The 16335-nt window shown below is 40.1% G+C and overlaps 1 protein-coding gene across 1 annotated transcript in view; it reads right to left on the bottom strand.

Annotated features, from left to right (window-relative positions):
- Positions 1 to 6559: 6559 nt before the first annotated feature.
- The window catches only part of lars2 (leucyl-tRNA synthetase 2, mitochondrial), a 43598-nt gene continuing 33822 nt past the window's right edge, over positions 6560 to 16335 (bottom strand). Inside the window, 8 exon segments of the mRNA XM_028471642.1 lie at positions 6560 to 6970; positions 12279 to 12406; positions 13008 to 13119; positions 13223 to 13300; positions 13910 to 14079; positions 14186 to 14365; positions 15512 to 15615; positions 15692 to 15829. Coding sequence (XP_028327443.1) covers positions 6791 to 6970; positions 12279 to 12406; positions 13008 to 13119; positions 13223 to 13300; positions 13910 to 14079; positions 14186 to 14365; positions 15512 to 15615; positions 15692 to 15829 — 1090 coding nt within the window. The 3' untranslated portion in view covers positions 6560 to 6790.

The raw sequence follows: 16335 nt of genomic DNA, 5'->3' as shown, positions 1-16335 counted from the left end.
TAGAAGTCATAACCCATCCCTGTTAAACAGATAAAAATCAACTTTCTGGTCCGTAGAGCAGTGGTTCCCAAACGTTTCACAGTCCCGTACCCCTTCAGACATTTAACCTGAAGCCATGTACCCCCTACTCCTCCACACTAAAAAAACTAAATAATGTAATGTCATATACATTGAAGCCCTACGGTGAATTTTACCTATCCTGTTGAGAAATAATAATAATAATAATAATAATAATAATAATAATAATAATAATAATAATAATAATAACTAGAATATTTGCATTTCCTGAAAAGGAATCCAAGTGAGGAAGCAGGTGCTGGCCCGAATCGCACTGCATTAGGTTATCATTGGCATTAGCATTATCTAGCATTACCATATCAATAAAAATAACAATAACCCAGCAATTGCATTGAACTAGCATTAACATCAACATTAGCATAGCAAAAGCATTAACATTAGCCTAGTATTATTATTGATCTCGCATTACCTTTAGCGTAGCATCGTCATTAGCCTAGCAATAGCATTAGCAATAACTTAGCAATAGCAATAACATTAACGTAGCAATATTAGCCTATCCTTAGCATTACCCTAGAATTAACATTGACGTAGCATTAACTTTAACCTATCAGTAGCCTAGCAATAGCATTAGCCTAGCAATAACAATAATCTAGCATTGGCATATCATTAACATTCACCTAGCATGAGCATTATCCTGGTAATAGCATTATCCTAGCATTAGCATTAACCTAGCAATAGCAATAATATTAACATAGCAATTGAATTAGCCTAGCATTAGCATTAGCCTAGATTTAACATTGACCTTGCATTAGCATAGCAATAGCATTAGCCGAGCAATAACAATAACCTAGCATTAGCATTATCCTAGTAATAGCATTAGCATCAACCTAGCATTAACATTAACTGCTCTATTTATATTATAGTTATCAATGTTGTCATTGTTTTTTATTTTCATTCACGTACCCCCTATGACAATTTGCGTACACCTGAGGGTACCCGTACCTCACTTTGGGAACCTAGGTTTTAGAGGAATGGAGTGAGTAGTAACTAGCTAGTTACCATCAGCCAGTGCTTAAAGATTAAAAACATGAATTCATGTATTAGAGTGAGCCAATAGCTGAATTAGGGAAAGTCTTGATACACCCTGAAAAGAACACCAGCCTAATGTATAGGGCTAATATAGAAGGACATTCACAAACAGCTTCAGTCCTACACATATTTTAAAATCAACCTATCATACATGTTTGTAGACTCTGGGAAAAAAACTAGTAACCCACACGAAGAGAACATGCAATCCATGCAAAGAGTCCAGCTCTAGAATGATCATGTTACAGAAGTTCTCATATCTCCACCATTTACAACTTGTGAAATGTTACCATTAGAAGTAGGAATGTAAGGTATATAATAACAGTGTAATACTGTCATAAATGTGAGATAGCAGTATTTTGTTTTTTTGCTGTGAGTTTATATATTGGCACGGCTGGTGGTAAATGCTCACATCTCCTTTTGAAACAGGATAACTGGTGGGGCTGATATTTGTTGTTTCATTTCCTTCCAGTGTTTAAAAATAACAACATAAGACTGTTCTTTGAGGTTTGTTTTTTACACTGCTATAAATTAGTTTTAAGATATAAACAACATTCCTCACACTCACTTAGGTTTTGCTGTTAATGAGTCAATATTTGCCATCTCTGTTTTTAGTTACATTTCACACAATCACTACATTTGGTCTGTTTGTCTGTGTCTTTTCAATCCCTCACACCATGTACAGTATTTTCCATGTGGACAATGATGAGATGACCTACAGCACTCAGTTGAGGTTCAATTCCTTTATTTCATCTGGACGTCATAAATTCTCAAAGTTCTTTCCAGCGAATGACATTTTTTCCCAACAAACATCCTGCACAAATAGAACAGAATATATAACACTTCACTAATAGACATAAATGCACTGGGTGTGTTCACGTCAGTTCCTTTAGTCATCTTTAATAGCAGTCCTGCAAAGTGAATATGATATGTATTTATTTTTAATGACTCCAGAATACAGAGAGATTTTAATTTATTCTCCAAAGATGACAGAAGGTGATAGTTTCATAATTACTCTAAACAGGCATCTTGGGCCAGAAAACAGTTAAACTTACTTATTTTAGTATATTTGTGTCTAATACTGTAACTGTAATATATCCAACAGTAAACAGTAACAAACAACGGGCTAATGAGCTCTTTATTAAGTCAGTGAAAGCAATATGAATGCATTGGAAATACGACATCTATCTTTATTTTTAAAGAAAATATCTCCTACGGTTAAACTGTGCCTGTGGAGAACCAGAGCTCATTAGCATTTAGTGTAATAACTGTGTCATTAGAGCCTAATTAAACGAGGAGGGGAAAGTTGTGTACCAATTAAAACTTTGTTTCCCTCTTTTCAAACAGTCATTACTTCTGTCACTCTCGGTTGGATGTAAATGCCAATATTTAAATGGCAAAAAAACCCCAACAAAAACCCTTGTTTGTAGGGGTGTGTATTGCCTGGCATCTGGCGATACGATACGATACACCCCGATATTAAAGTATAAGGCAATTATTGTGATTTTTTAAATTTATATATGACTTAAGAAACAACTAATCTGTAAATGTGTACACCTTCATGAGAACATTATGTATGAAATATATTTTATTGCCATATTTTACACTCAAAACATTAGATTTAACATGTCATGTGCCAACAACTTAAAATAAAAAATAGCATTCAATCTGCCTGTGGCTTTTAAACCAACTTTGACTGTAGTGCAACATGACTTTAGTGTAACTTAAAGGTGCAGTCTGCAACTCTTATAAAAGTGACTTTTTGTCATATTTGCTAAAGCAGTCACTATGTAAGGACAACTTTACATCAAACTAATTGTTTGTGTGAAAAAAGAAGACTCGTTGAGTCCCCCCTGCTGCTCCTGCAGCAAAAAGTACCAATCAGAGCCAGGATTGTGTTTGATGGGCTGTCTGACAGCTGTTGCTCACAGTCCCTACCCCTTTCCCAGGCTGGAGCGCCATCTTTTTTTTTTACAGTGTATGGTCTGGAGGAGTAGAAGATGGAATTGTTGACTTTTCTGCTTGAAAGGTAGTTACTGCTGCTTGATTTACATTATGTTTGATTTGTAATTGTTACACTAGAACTCTGTAGTGCATGTGTTGTTTGTGTGCACGCAGCAGCCTCCGTTTGGGCTGCTGTTGCTGCTAGGTTGGTGTACGGTGTGCAGATTGAGAGAGAGAGAAGTGCTGCAGTAATATGCTTTTAACAGAGCATGTTATATTACTGAGATGTTGCTGTCTGACTAACGTTAGCTTGTTAGCTCCTTTGAGGGAGGGACTTTGGAAAGTTTGGAGGCAGGGCAAGAGAGCAGCGGGAGGGAGGGTTGCAGACTGCACCTTTAACTGAGGTATAAGCCTCGAAGAAAAAAATCAATATGGATGCATTTTGAATCCATCCGAGAATCGCGCGACGTAATATCACGATATATCGCTGAATCAATTTATTTTTTTTTCAACACCCTACTTGTTTGTATGTATTACATTATAAAGATGTACATTATTTAGTTTTACGTTTTGACTACAATACAAGTCAATGTGTTACCATGTGGATTAACATAAAACATTGTAAGTTATATAAATTCCTTACTATTCGTCAAACACAGATTCAATAGAGATTATAACCAATAACTTCCCACGCAGTCTGACTTTTTTTAAGGAGCTTAGACTAAATGAAATGCAAAGTGACACACAAAAATGCTTTTTAAGATTACACCAATTCAGAGCTAATTTAGTCCAATCGGTGGCTAAAGTTAAATGAGCTAATCAGCAGTTCTGTTTAAATACATGAGCCTAAACTTAAATATACTTATGGTGCAATAAGAAGTTAAATCAGCAAAAATAAAGTAAGACTATAATATAAAGTCAATATTGCTAAAATCCGGTGGTGATTCAACCAGCAACCCTCAGCATTCAGCGCAGCAATGCTGTGTTCCACCGAGCCGCACACGAGTTAAACTGCAAAGCACGTTAAAAATTAAAAATAGAAATGTCACAGAGAGTTTACTTTAATAGCATCCACAAATGAACCACCAGCCTTTGGTTGAGCCAGTATGACAAGAGACATAAGATGACTGTGACCCAGATCCTGAAAGCTCCACCCTTTTCTCCATCAGCAGTCTTTTATTAAATTCTACTAAGAATTCAAAAGTGTTTTTGCTGTGGTCTGACAAATAAAGGAGTCTTTTTTTTCTTTTTTTTTTTTTAATTAACTTTGTTATTATGGAAATGGTTGAGTATTAAAGCATTAAGCCAAGATGTCATGGCCAAATTAATTCTCTTTCTATAACCCAGAGCTTAAATACACAATGTAACTCTTTGTTTAGTCTGGGAAGCATGTATTATTTGTTATCCATCTTTCTAAAGCCCTACTGGTGACACAGCAACACCAGTCTATTGTTAAACCCAGTACAAGCTCAGACAAGCGGAAGAAGCTGCAGGTGAGGAAAGAGAAGTGAAAGAGTCAAAGAAACCCTAAAAATGAGCTTTTACAGATATAAAAGGTTTGTTACACAAACAGACAGAGGACTGACAGGGTTTGGGTCAATTACATTTTTCAATTACTTCTTCAATTATCCATGTTCAATTACAATCATGGTGACCGGCATTATTTCCAATTACAATGATCATTTCCCCCTGAAAGTCAATTACCATTATGTTCTCAATTACTCAAGTTCAACTAATCACAATTACCAAACCTGAAATAAATAACCTCATAAAACCTAACCTTCCTCTTGTGTTAGCTTTCTGTTATGAAACAGGTCAGTTTTGACGCATGCCTTACATCAGCTGTAAAATACACAAAAAAAATATTATCAATAATCTAATTTGTTTTTCATTTCTTGGTTACCTTGTTAGGCTTCCATATGCATGAAAATAATATTAATGTTTTTGGTGTTGGTGTTTGAGCCTTTCTTTTTTTTGTCCAAAATGATAAAATGATCCTCAAGAGAACTGACAGTGGGAAAACTTGATCCGAAACATATTTTAATAATTAAGTATGTGTAAGCCATAGATCTGTAACGTGGTTCCCCAGGTTTGCATTTAATTAAAATGTAATTGACAGTTTTATAAAATTTCCATAACAATTACAAAGTCAATTATCTGAACCCAATTACGATTACAACAGGAATAGATTTTTTTTTTTCCAATTACAATTTTAATTATGTCATAATTGTAATTCATTCCCAAGTATGAGATTACAATCAGAATTGACCCTAGGACTGACAGGACATGTTGAAATCCCAGGTCAAACATCTGAGACAGTACTGAAGTAATCTGAGCTTAGCAGCGAGTAGTAACTTCTCACGCTGGGACACGGAGCTGATGAGCAGGCACAGCTGGACATGAAGCAGCAGAAGAGTCATGATGTGTTGGCCAGGCTAACATGGTCCAATGGATAGAGTGCCGAAAAACATACGCAGGGAGCTCAGGTCAACAGGAGGCAGCTAAAAACAGCACAGGGTGAACAAACACTGATATGACTGAGACACAGAGCAGACAGTGCAGCACAGCACAGTGGCTTCATGTAAATCGGGACAAACACATTTTTCCTATCCTATTGAGGTAATATATAATAAAAAAAAATTATCATCTGTAAGCACACAAGACATATTATTCAGAATTCTCACATTTGCTTTAATTAATTTGCCTATTTCAGCGATAAACCAATCTTTTTGTTTTGAAAAAATAAATCTACCAAACATATAACAGTAATACAACATATGAATCACCCTGAAACTGTGAAATACAACTCACTAGAACTTTAATGAGAAGCGTGAGGTTTGAGAGGATAAACAGAACTCTGAAATGTTTGGCTGATTTTATTTTTTGTGCTTTTTTGACAAGATTGTTTCTCTGTCTGAGGCTGCATGAGGGGGCTCTGCATGTGTCATTTCTGGCAATGCGTGGAGGCTCCTGACTGCTCGTCGAATTATATTCTAGTTTTCAATGTTGTCACTGTTTTTAATTTCTATTCTATGACAAGTTGCGCACCCCACTTTGAGAACCCAAGATCAAAACCTTTTGAAAAAACATTAAAAAATAAATAAATAAATGCAAAATGCAGTTTACAAATATTTTCCAAGCATTTATTACATATTACATTAAAACTTGGATTAAACGTATTAAAATAGCAAGCAAAAATATATTTTTTTCTAAAAAGTTAGCAAAAAGAAAAAAATCAAATGATAAAAACGAAGCATCATGAATAACTAATGACAATTTATACTTTTAAAAACATGTATTGCTTTTTAAAATGTCATTATTAATGTGATATTTGATGTCAGCCTAATCTATCTTGGATTAATCTGTTAAGCATACCTTTTTATTTGTTGATATTTCTTATTAATTTAAATACTTTTACTATTATAAACAGTGGGTTGGCCATAAAAGTTGTGACAGTGAATGGGATTCAGCCAGATGTAGATTTAAAAAGATATTTCAAGTCCAGATCCAGTTTTTCTCAAATATCTTTTATTAACAACAATAAAATAAATATAAAACTTTAGAAAATATTTACATTGACATGATGACATGTAAGAGTTTCTATTATTTACTGTAAATGGGATTAAAAGGCTGCTTCTTTGCACTGTAGACTCCATCACCCTGTGATCCAACACCAACTATGAGTATGGAAAGAGCCAATGATTGCTTCTTCATAATTAGCCTCCATCTTAAAGTCCAAACGTTACTCATCAATAAGGAAGTTAATGAGGGCTGTTCTGGGTGACAGGATGACTCGCTTTATGTTGCGATCTCTGAGAAGCTTCTGTCCGATTGAGCTCTCCAGGACCAGCTTCTGCACCTGATCACAGTCTTTGGACACCTGGAGAGGGACCGTCACTGCTCCACATGATTTGTTGTTTATCTGACAGGAAGAAGAAACAGCACAAAGGTAACTTTTTTTTTAGACACACACTATCAATTTTATACATTAGCATCTGAGTAAGAGTCTATAAACTCCTTTCTGACACCATCGTCCCAAAATACCAGACTCCACCCCCCCTTACACTCCCACGGAGCCTTTAAACACATAGTTAGTGGTAAGGTTTGGGAAGGCCATTCAGTCTTGTATGTTTAGAAACAAGTGTTTCACTGCCTGGAGCGAACGTGATCCAGTCTCTGAAAGTGGTTTTAGATTAATGGTGTGGTGTGTCTGAGGCCGCTCAGCTATGGGTCAAACCCAGAATGTGATTAGAGGACAGAGGGAGCCCTCAAAGCAGAGCTCCGTCTGAGGGAAACCCCATATCATTACCATTAAAAAAGTCAACAAAAATGCATACATGTATTTACTTTTTGGGTTCTCTTTCATGTGAGATGTCTCACTATGGGATGCACACCCCATCTGCACACCCTCAGAAGCATTTTCTCAATCTGCCAATCCTGATTGGCTGGTGAAACGTGTGTGTCCGCCAGGAACACTCCCACTTCCTATAAAAGGAGTGAGTGGATAGACACGGCCCATTCAAACACTTCATCTCCTCTCAGCTATCAGGCGTTTTTTGTTTTGTCAGCTTAACAGTCCACAGGCTGATCTTCGGTTTCCAGTCGACGAACGCTGATAAGACTGACGCTTTTTTTCTCGGACCACACCAGGTCGAGAAGAAAGATACCAGTGCTCACCTTGCTGTGCTCTGTGAGTGATGTCCTGTTCATCGCTGGTAGGTATTGAACCTCCAGCCTCGGCTCCGACTGATGGCTCGCTCCAACGCCTACGCTCCAGCGCACGTTGGCCTTCCGAGCGGCTCTTTCACTCCAGTGACAGCCCCACTACACGCTCCGCACAACAAGGTCCGGAGCTCCTAGATTTCAGCACACCAGGTTGTAGTCTCAGGCCCACTGCCCTTGACGCCTCTGGGCTCCTGCGCACGTTGGTTTTCCCTCCTGGCTCTCACGATAGTTAACAACTTTGCTACAGCTCCTATACCATGGTTTGCGGAGAGGCTCTCGGCTGATGGGCGGGCTGCCGCCAAGAGAGGGCACTACTACTCCGCGGATGGATCATCTAGTGGTGTGCAATCTGCTGCCGCGAGGGGGTTCCACCGCTGTGCGGATGGGTCGTCTTGGGATGTGCAGGCGGCCGCCAAAACTGGACGCCGCCATGCCACATTTGGGACCGATGGCCGCCAGCGGTCGGCACCACTCATAGGGAAAGGACCGAATCGCTTAACCACTCTCTCCCTAAGGGTGGAAAAATGGAGAACGCTCCCGGCCTCGCATTGGCTGTTATTGACAATATCGAGGGGCTACAGACTGCAGTTTGCATCTGTCCCTCCTCCATTTGCCAGCATAATACTCTCTCTGGCCCAGGGAGACTTGGCCTGTGTGTTACAGGAGGAGATGGCCTCTCTTTGCACAGAGGAGTGTATCTGGAATATTGGCTGCTTTTGGCACAATCAGAAATGGAGGCCACAACGCACACGCGCATTCTGCTGTCACCTATCCGATCTGGGATGCATGGTGAATGCAGAAAAGAGCGTGTTGTCCTCTACACAGAAAATAATCTTCCTGGGTCTGTCCCTGCGCTCAGTGCCCTTCACCGTGCACCTTTCAGCAGAGCAGGTGAAGACATTCAGTGCGTGTCTCGCACTGTTTCGACAGCACAAATCTGTTCAGTTCTGCGATTACTCCGGTAGATGGCTTCGGCCAACCTCGTGATCCGCCTTGGTCACCTCCACATGAGGAAATTCCAGCTGCGGGTGGCATCACACGGGCTCAATCCTGTGCGTCTTGGCGCATGGAGAGTATTGGTTACGCCTGAGTGCGACGCAGCTCTGCATCACTGGTGAGCCTCGGACTTCCTGACACACGGTGTACCTATGGGCACCTTTACATCCAGGAAGGTGATCTCCACGGACGCCAGCCTGATGGGCTGGGGTGGGATATACGAGTGCAGGTCTGTGAGGGGCTCCAGCGCTCTCATAAATTATTTGGAACCGTCAGCGGTGCTCCTCTACCTGACCCACTTCCTTCCGTCTCTCACGAGACATCATGTCCTGGCAAGGACAGACAATACCACGACAGTGGCATACATCAACCGGCAGGGTGGATTGCGTTCCTGTTGGTTGTTTTTGCTGGCAAGCAAACTAATCCTGTCTCCACTCACTGAGAGCAACGCACGTCTGTTGCTCCCTCACCCTGTCCACCCTGTCCAGGGTGAGGGAGCACGGCCATACACTGATCATGGTGGCTTCACATTGACCTGCCATGCACTGACTGGTGGAGATCTACCAGTTGCTGTGTGCTTGTTCCTGGCAGCTCCCACTGCGCAGGGATCTGCTGTCGCAGGCGAGGAGCACAATTTTCTACCCGTACCCAGAATGCCCAGTGCTGTGGGCTTCGCCCATGAGTGGCTCAATCTGTCAGCCATGGGACTCTCACAGAGTGGGATTTCCACCATACAGAGTGCACGAGCCTCCTCCACTAGGTCTCTTTATGAATGCAAGTGGAGGATATTTGAGGGATGGTGTCTCCAGAGGAGTCAGGCTAATCCCCATAAGGGGAAGCCTGTTACTAAGCAACACCTGTCACACTGGGTTGTGGAGGCTAATGCTTTGGCTTATACGAGTCAGGGTCTACGGCCGCCTGAGGATCTGCGTACACACTCGACTGAGGGTCTCACCACATCCTGGGCTTTTGTGGCATGGGCGGTTCTACTGTCTTGATGTGTACAGACTTCTGCCCTGCGGGTTGATATCCACTCAATAAGCATGTCTGCAATACGGGACCTATCATATCCTATAGTGAGACATCTCACAAAATATTATGAAATAGAACTTTAGGTTATTTACATAACCCCGGTTCTAAGAGTAATATGAGTGAGATGTCTCACCAGACAACCCTTCTTGCTCAAACACGGAGAAGAGGTGCTTATTTTTTACCACTGCTAAGAAGGTAATATTTTCTACTAGTGTTTATTTATTTGTCTGTTAACATGATTAGGTCAAAGTACTAAACAAATTTTGATTACATTTTATCAAAGATAGACCTTATGCCATGCATGGAAGGATCCATCACATTTTGTATGGTATCCGGATCAATATACTGATTTTGAATCAGTTTCAAAAATTTAAAATTCCCTGTCTTATCATTGGCAAAATTAAAAAATATATATCTTGGTTCATCTTTGACCGATCTTTATGAAATTTGTGAAAGTTACGTCAGGTTGGTTACTCAATTACCCAACAAGTTTTTTCAGTATTGGATCCGGATTATGCATTTCATTGCAATTTTTCAACAATAAATTAAAATAAAATAGGGGTGTTCATACATTTGGACCTACTATATTGTTAGCAATGGGGACATGACTTTTGTAGGCCTTTAATGATCACGGTACCATGTTCTTGTTTTTTAAACGCTGCAACTTTGAAATGCACTGCACAAATAAATTAGCCTCATCTTTAATGCCTTACCACATACAGCTTAGCCACTTGTCTGTTAGACAGAACCAAAGGACACATCCTGGCAGCTCTCACTTGTTCTATGAACCTTCCCTTTAAGTCTGGGTACAGTCCTTGTCACACATCTCCATTCACTCCAGCCTGCATGCACCCTCTTCTTCTTCTTCATCCAGCTTCACCGTGTCTCCACGTTTAATCATGACCTTTCATACTCGCATGTATTAATTCTTGCCTCTGTCCATTTTCATTCCCTCATTCTCCGTGCACACGTCCACCGTTCCTGTTTTTTCTCCCCACTTCCTACTCTCATTACAGATGACATTATTATGTGCAAATATCATTATCCACGACGACTTCTGCCTGACATCATCTTTCGAGGGCATCACAGGAAAGGACTCAGAGCTGACCAGTGATGTCGGCCCACCCAGAAGAGCCTGTAGAGGACATCAACAAAAATAGGAAATGCATCTAAATAAAGCTGGCTCACAATATTTTAAACAACTTACTGCTGGAATTATTGAGCGGAAGTCAAGGAAACATCAAAGAGATCAGCAGACACCTCTGAAGAAGACTGGCAGTTCGAAGACAGTCAAAACATGTCCGGAGATCAAAGTAAATTTCCAGACAAAAGTTGTCTGTATAAATGAAACCATAACATATATTCGAAAAAAAGACAAAAACTTGCTGGAATTATTACGTGGAAGTCAAGAAAACATCAAAGTCGAAAGATGTCAGGGGATCAAAGTAAATGTCCTGATAAAAAGTTGTCTGAATAAATGAAACCTTAATATACAGTATAACTTAACCTAAAAGTTAATTATGCCACCAAACACTAGTTTGAGAAGAGAGCATGGGTATACATCTGAAATTAGTTGTTTGTTTCACCTTTTCAAACAATTGCCTTTATTATTGTCCGTAGCTCTGTTAAGCCGTTCCATCTTTTTCTGAAGCCCACACTTCCCCAGGATAGGAGTGTATAGCATCTATACCAATTGGAGCAGGTGATGTAATTAGAATAAGGAATGGTGTAAAATAGTAACCTGAGCAATAACAATGTCTCTCCACAGAGGAAACAGTCATATTAAGCCACTTTGAGCTTTCTATCCAACTGTTCAGTTGATGTTCAAGGCAGCTCCAAGACTGACAATTCAGCATTCACGTTCCAGCGCTGGCAAGGATTAATGCCTGTACGTGATCCAAGAGGATTATGTGAAAACTCCAAATCACAGCTGGATATTCCCTTTGATTGTTTGAACGCCTTTGAAATACACACTAATTCTCAATGACAACACACAATCCTTGACCGAGGTCATTAGCATTTTGTGACTTGCAAGCTGGAGGAAAAAGTGCATGAATGACAGAAAAACAGCAGTCAGAAATACCACAGCAGCTTGGCACATTATCTGTAATCCTGTCTCCTCAACTTAAAACAAACCACTTGATATGCAAACAAACACACGTTTGTGCACACACAAATAGTCGCGCAGAAGCATGGAAGGAGGGGTTAATCATAGGCTTTCTGAAAATTACAGACTGTGTGTAATTGGGGAAATAGGCTTTAAGGAAGCAGAATGAAAGCTCTCGGGAAGGCAAAGGTGAATGTGCTTCAATCCTCATCAATTAGAATATGTTTAAACTATTACCCAAGTGCTGATACTGAGGAGATTTAAGAGCTTAATTTCAGCATATCGCCCATGATTCCTAGGCAGTATTAAGTTTTCATTTAATTAATCACTAGCTATCAAACACTGGCAGTGTGTTGAAGTGGTTTCTTACCCGCACAGAGAGCTCTACAAAGTCTGGGACCTTCAGGTACTCTGGGTCCACAGTGGGCCATGTCTGCTGCAGGACGTCTCGTCCTTGCTTGAGAATAGGACTGAGGGGGTTTGTCACGTGGCAAAGACCTGAAAGATATCATACGAGGAACAACACGCTGGGTCATTAGGGACAATTCCTGCTGTCGGACAGCAGACAGGCATCAGGAAGTAGCTGCTGCGACCACTCAAATGGACTAAAGTGAGGAAAACACTGTATGAGAATAAACCAAAACAGCAGAGGAAGGGCCAACGTCTGTGTTACAAGAATGTAAAACTGAATGCTGCACAATAATAATCTTCAGGGAAAGCCAACGAACGAGGGCAGCAATCCCATGGCCTCTGATGCTGCCTCTATAACATATGAGTGTAAATCCTACTGAAGGCACAGGGGAAGGATGTGAACTTCCTCTATCCTGTTACTGTAAAGCGTTTAAGATTTCAGGGGGTAAAACGGACAAGGGCCACAGGGGTCACATATTCCTCACACAGCAGTCAAACAAACACAAAAGATAGTGTTAAATCATCCTTTTTAGCAGCTATAGCTTTTAGTTTGTTAATGATTTGATTTTGGGTTTTTTTTAATGTAAATTTATTGTTACAGAATTTATTGCTGATTCGTCATTGAGGACAGTTTAAGTGTCTGCATGTGGATAAGGAAGAAACATAATAAAGCTTTGATATCACCAACCTGCCCATAGTTCAGAGGCCAAGTGAGGAGCCATGGGAGCCGCCATCATAACCAGGGCAGCCACAGCTTCCTCAAACTCCACACTGTGCTGCAACACCCTGGGCGTTGCACTCTAAACCGACACACACAAAAACAGCAGGAAAACGTTGATTTCAAAAGTGTCTGATTTCAACATGTAATTGTGACACCTTCAGTACACAGTTCAGCATACTCACACTCAGAGTGTTGGTGAGTCCCATCAGACGAGAGATGGCTGCATTGAAAAGGAAGTCTTCGGTGAAGTGAGCAGTCACCTGAATACAGTGAGACACAGTAAAGCAAAGAAAAACAGGTTTTAAGTCTGCCAGTGATGATTTAAAATGATGCACGTGACAGAGACTCTGTGCAAAAGCTTCAAAAACGAAGAACCTATTTATGATGGGCCTTGTGGAGCAGAAGGTTAATCAGAGTGGCTATTTCTGACAGACAGATCAAAGCCAAAGACTGTGCTGGCAAACAGCCAGGGGCCCTTTAAAAGAAGAAGTCCTGATAAGTGGATCCACATAACAGCTGGCAAGCAAATGAGGTTATTTATAAAGAAGAGTGAGGGAAGGTGGAGTGGTTTAAAAATCTATTGTCTGATTCTTCAGAGTAATCAATATGGGACACATTTTCAGCTTTGCATTACAATCAGGAGTGTGTGCTGTTATTGAGGAAAATAAAATAAATAAAAAAAACATGAGTACACTGACTTTGGGTAAATAAAGCAGACATTGCAATTATAAAGTGAATTTGGGATTTAAGCTCACAGCTGCCCTCTGCTGGTCACAGAGGTAGGACATAAATTAATCCTCTGCAGGGTTTTTTTTCTTCCACTCATTTACTGTGAATTGCTATGATGCAAAGACTGTAGAGTGTCTTACCTCTTGGATTGTGTAATTTTTGCTCTCCCAAATCTTTTTGACCTCTGCCAGCTCTTTTGCTTTCAACAGGGAGGGGTTGGGAAAGCCTCGCAGTTGCCGAGCTTCTCTCAGCTTCGTCACAAGCTGCCAGACTCGAGACTGCCATCGCAGAACACCAGGAAGAGCATCGGCTGCAGAAAGCCAGAACACACACACACACAATGCAAATGACACAGTGTACTGTAATTCAGTGCATGCAAAGCCACACGTTTTGATAGTGTTGTTGGCTGAGCTCACTCTTGACGTTCCACAGGATGTCCTGTTCAGGAGGAGCAGAGTAAAGGATGTAGAGCCGCACTGTGTCTAGGCCATACTGCTGCACCACCTCCTGAGGGTCCAGGCCGTTGTGCTTGGACTTGCTCATCTTCTCCCACGTCACCTCCACACGACCACCACACTGTGCCACTGGCTCCTTATCTAGAAGAGGCATGTTATTATTAGGCTGTGGAAAGCATCATGGAGTGCAGGGGTTCTAAACTGGTCTCAAACTGGGACCCACATTTTGCCACAGTCATTAAATCGCAACCCACTTTTTTTTTTTTTTTAAATTCAACCAACCAAATTAGTTAAAAAAAAATAGCTGTTGAAAACACACAAATATAGTCTTTGTTAAAATATAAATCTATATATTTTCATGTGCAACATGCATTTTACAGCATGCCTGCCAAAATAAAAGTTTATTTCAAAATAAAAGACAAGTCCAACATGAACAACATTAAGTATTTATTTATTTTTCCACCAGCTGTCCGCAACCCACCCCAGTACAGGTCCCCGACCCACCAGTTGAGAATTGCTGTTTGAGTGCAGGGTTTTTCAACCTCGCCTGGAATTTAAATGGGGTCACCTGAAATGTCTATTTATTGATTTATTTATTTTCTAATTGTTATTTTCAAATTTAAAACACAGTTTTAAACAACTATATTCTATATTTTCACTTACTCAAATATAACTATAATAATAATAATAATAATAATAATAATAATATGATAATAATAATAATACAATATGATATGATATATAATACAAAAAAAACAAACAAAATCGTAAATAAATAAACAATATAATAAATTAAATAATGTAATATAATATAAATGTTCACTACTCTGTGTTTATAACACAGTATAACAAACATGATCAAAAACTAATTCTAGAAAGAAAATAAAGTCAGGAATTTGTGATATTAAAATGGGGTCATGATCCAAAAAGGTTGGGAAGCATTGTTATAGTGGGACCTGCAATTAGTCTCGTTACTTAGCAACAATTTAAAGTGTAATCTTTGGGTTGTATACAATGCCAATTATTAAAATTAAGTGAATCTTTTCAGAAAATGTTTGGGTTTTGACAAGAATAGGAAGCTGACAGTTGTTTAATATTTAATCTAGAAAAGTAAAAAAAAAATTACCCGAGAGGCTGATATTAGCAGCACAGAATATTTAACGTCTGGCGCTCTTACAACGAGATCTTATGACCGCAAAGTTTTTTTTTCTGTCCTATGTCTCTCCACTTTCTGATGTTGCATATGTACACATTAACAAACACCCTCCAGATTCAGATAGTGTGTACCTGTGAAGTCGACTTCCTCTCTCCTCAGGTACTGCCCACTCTCTGCCAGTTTAAAAGTCTGACCCTTGATCAGGCCCTGAACTAGAAGCTTCCAAAAGGGTTCCCTGAGTCACAGAAAAAAAGGATTTTTTGGGAAAATAGAGACAGATTTTAGAAAATGTAGCAAACCATGAACTCTACCTGTGAGCCACGAGACCCTGGTCCTGACAGAAGTGACAGAGGAATCGAGCGTAATATAAGTGCATGACGGCGTGTTCTTTGCCTCCAATGTAAACGTCCACTGGCAGCCAATGATCAGCTAGATGGCGTTCAAATGGTCTGTGAGGGAACAGAAATGAGGGACAGCATTAACCCTCAAATATTTGAACATAACAATTACGTAAGACATCAACTTTAACAGCTGCTCTTGATGTAATGGTGATGATTTGCTATTGTGCTATAAAGCCAACCAGAACTGTGTAGGAAACATGGGACTTCTCTGTGTGGGGTTTGCACTGAACAGGTGACTGAGGGGCGGATTCACTAAAGGTTTAGGGGTATTAAAACGTGTGCAAACGTCACTTCATGTGCTAACAAACCCCAGGGAATCAGGAGTGCGTGGCAATGCGCCCTCAATCCATTTGGCGTGTTTCCCTCTAATGAATATGTATAGTAGGCGGAGCTCACAAGGCCAGCAAAAAACTGGGAGGAGGACATGCAAATAAATTGATGTAGGGGACGCAATGCAATTCATCAAACCTGGACTTCATTGCTGCCTCTGTTTTTCCGTATAAATTTAGCACAGCCCACAACCAGGTGGTAACTGTCAAAGCTTTTTGCGCAGT

This window comes from Gouania willdenowi, chromosome 16 (genome assembly GCF_900634775.1).
Source record: "Gouania willdenowi chromosome 16, fGouWil2.1, whole genome shotgun sequence".
Classification (NCBI taxonomy): Eukaryota; Metazoa; Chordata; class Actinopteri; order Blenniiformes; family Gobiesocidae; genus Gouania; species Gouania willdenowi.
Note: the sequence above shows the minus strand (reverse complement) of the source record. Positions and strands in the feature narration are given on the sequence as shown.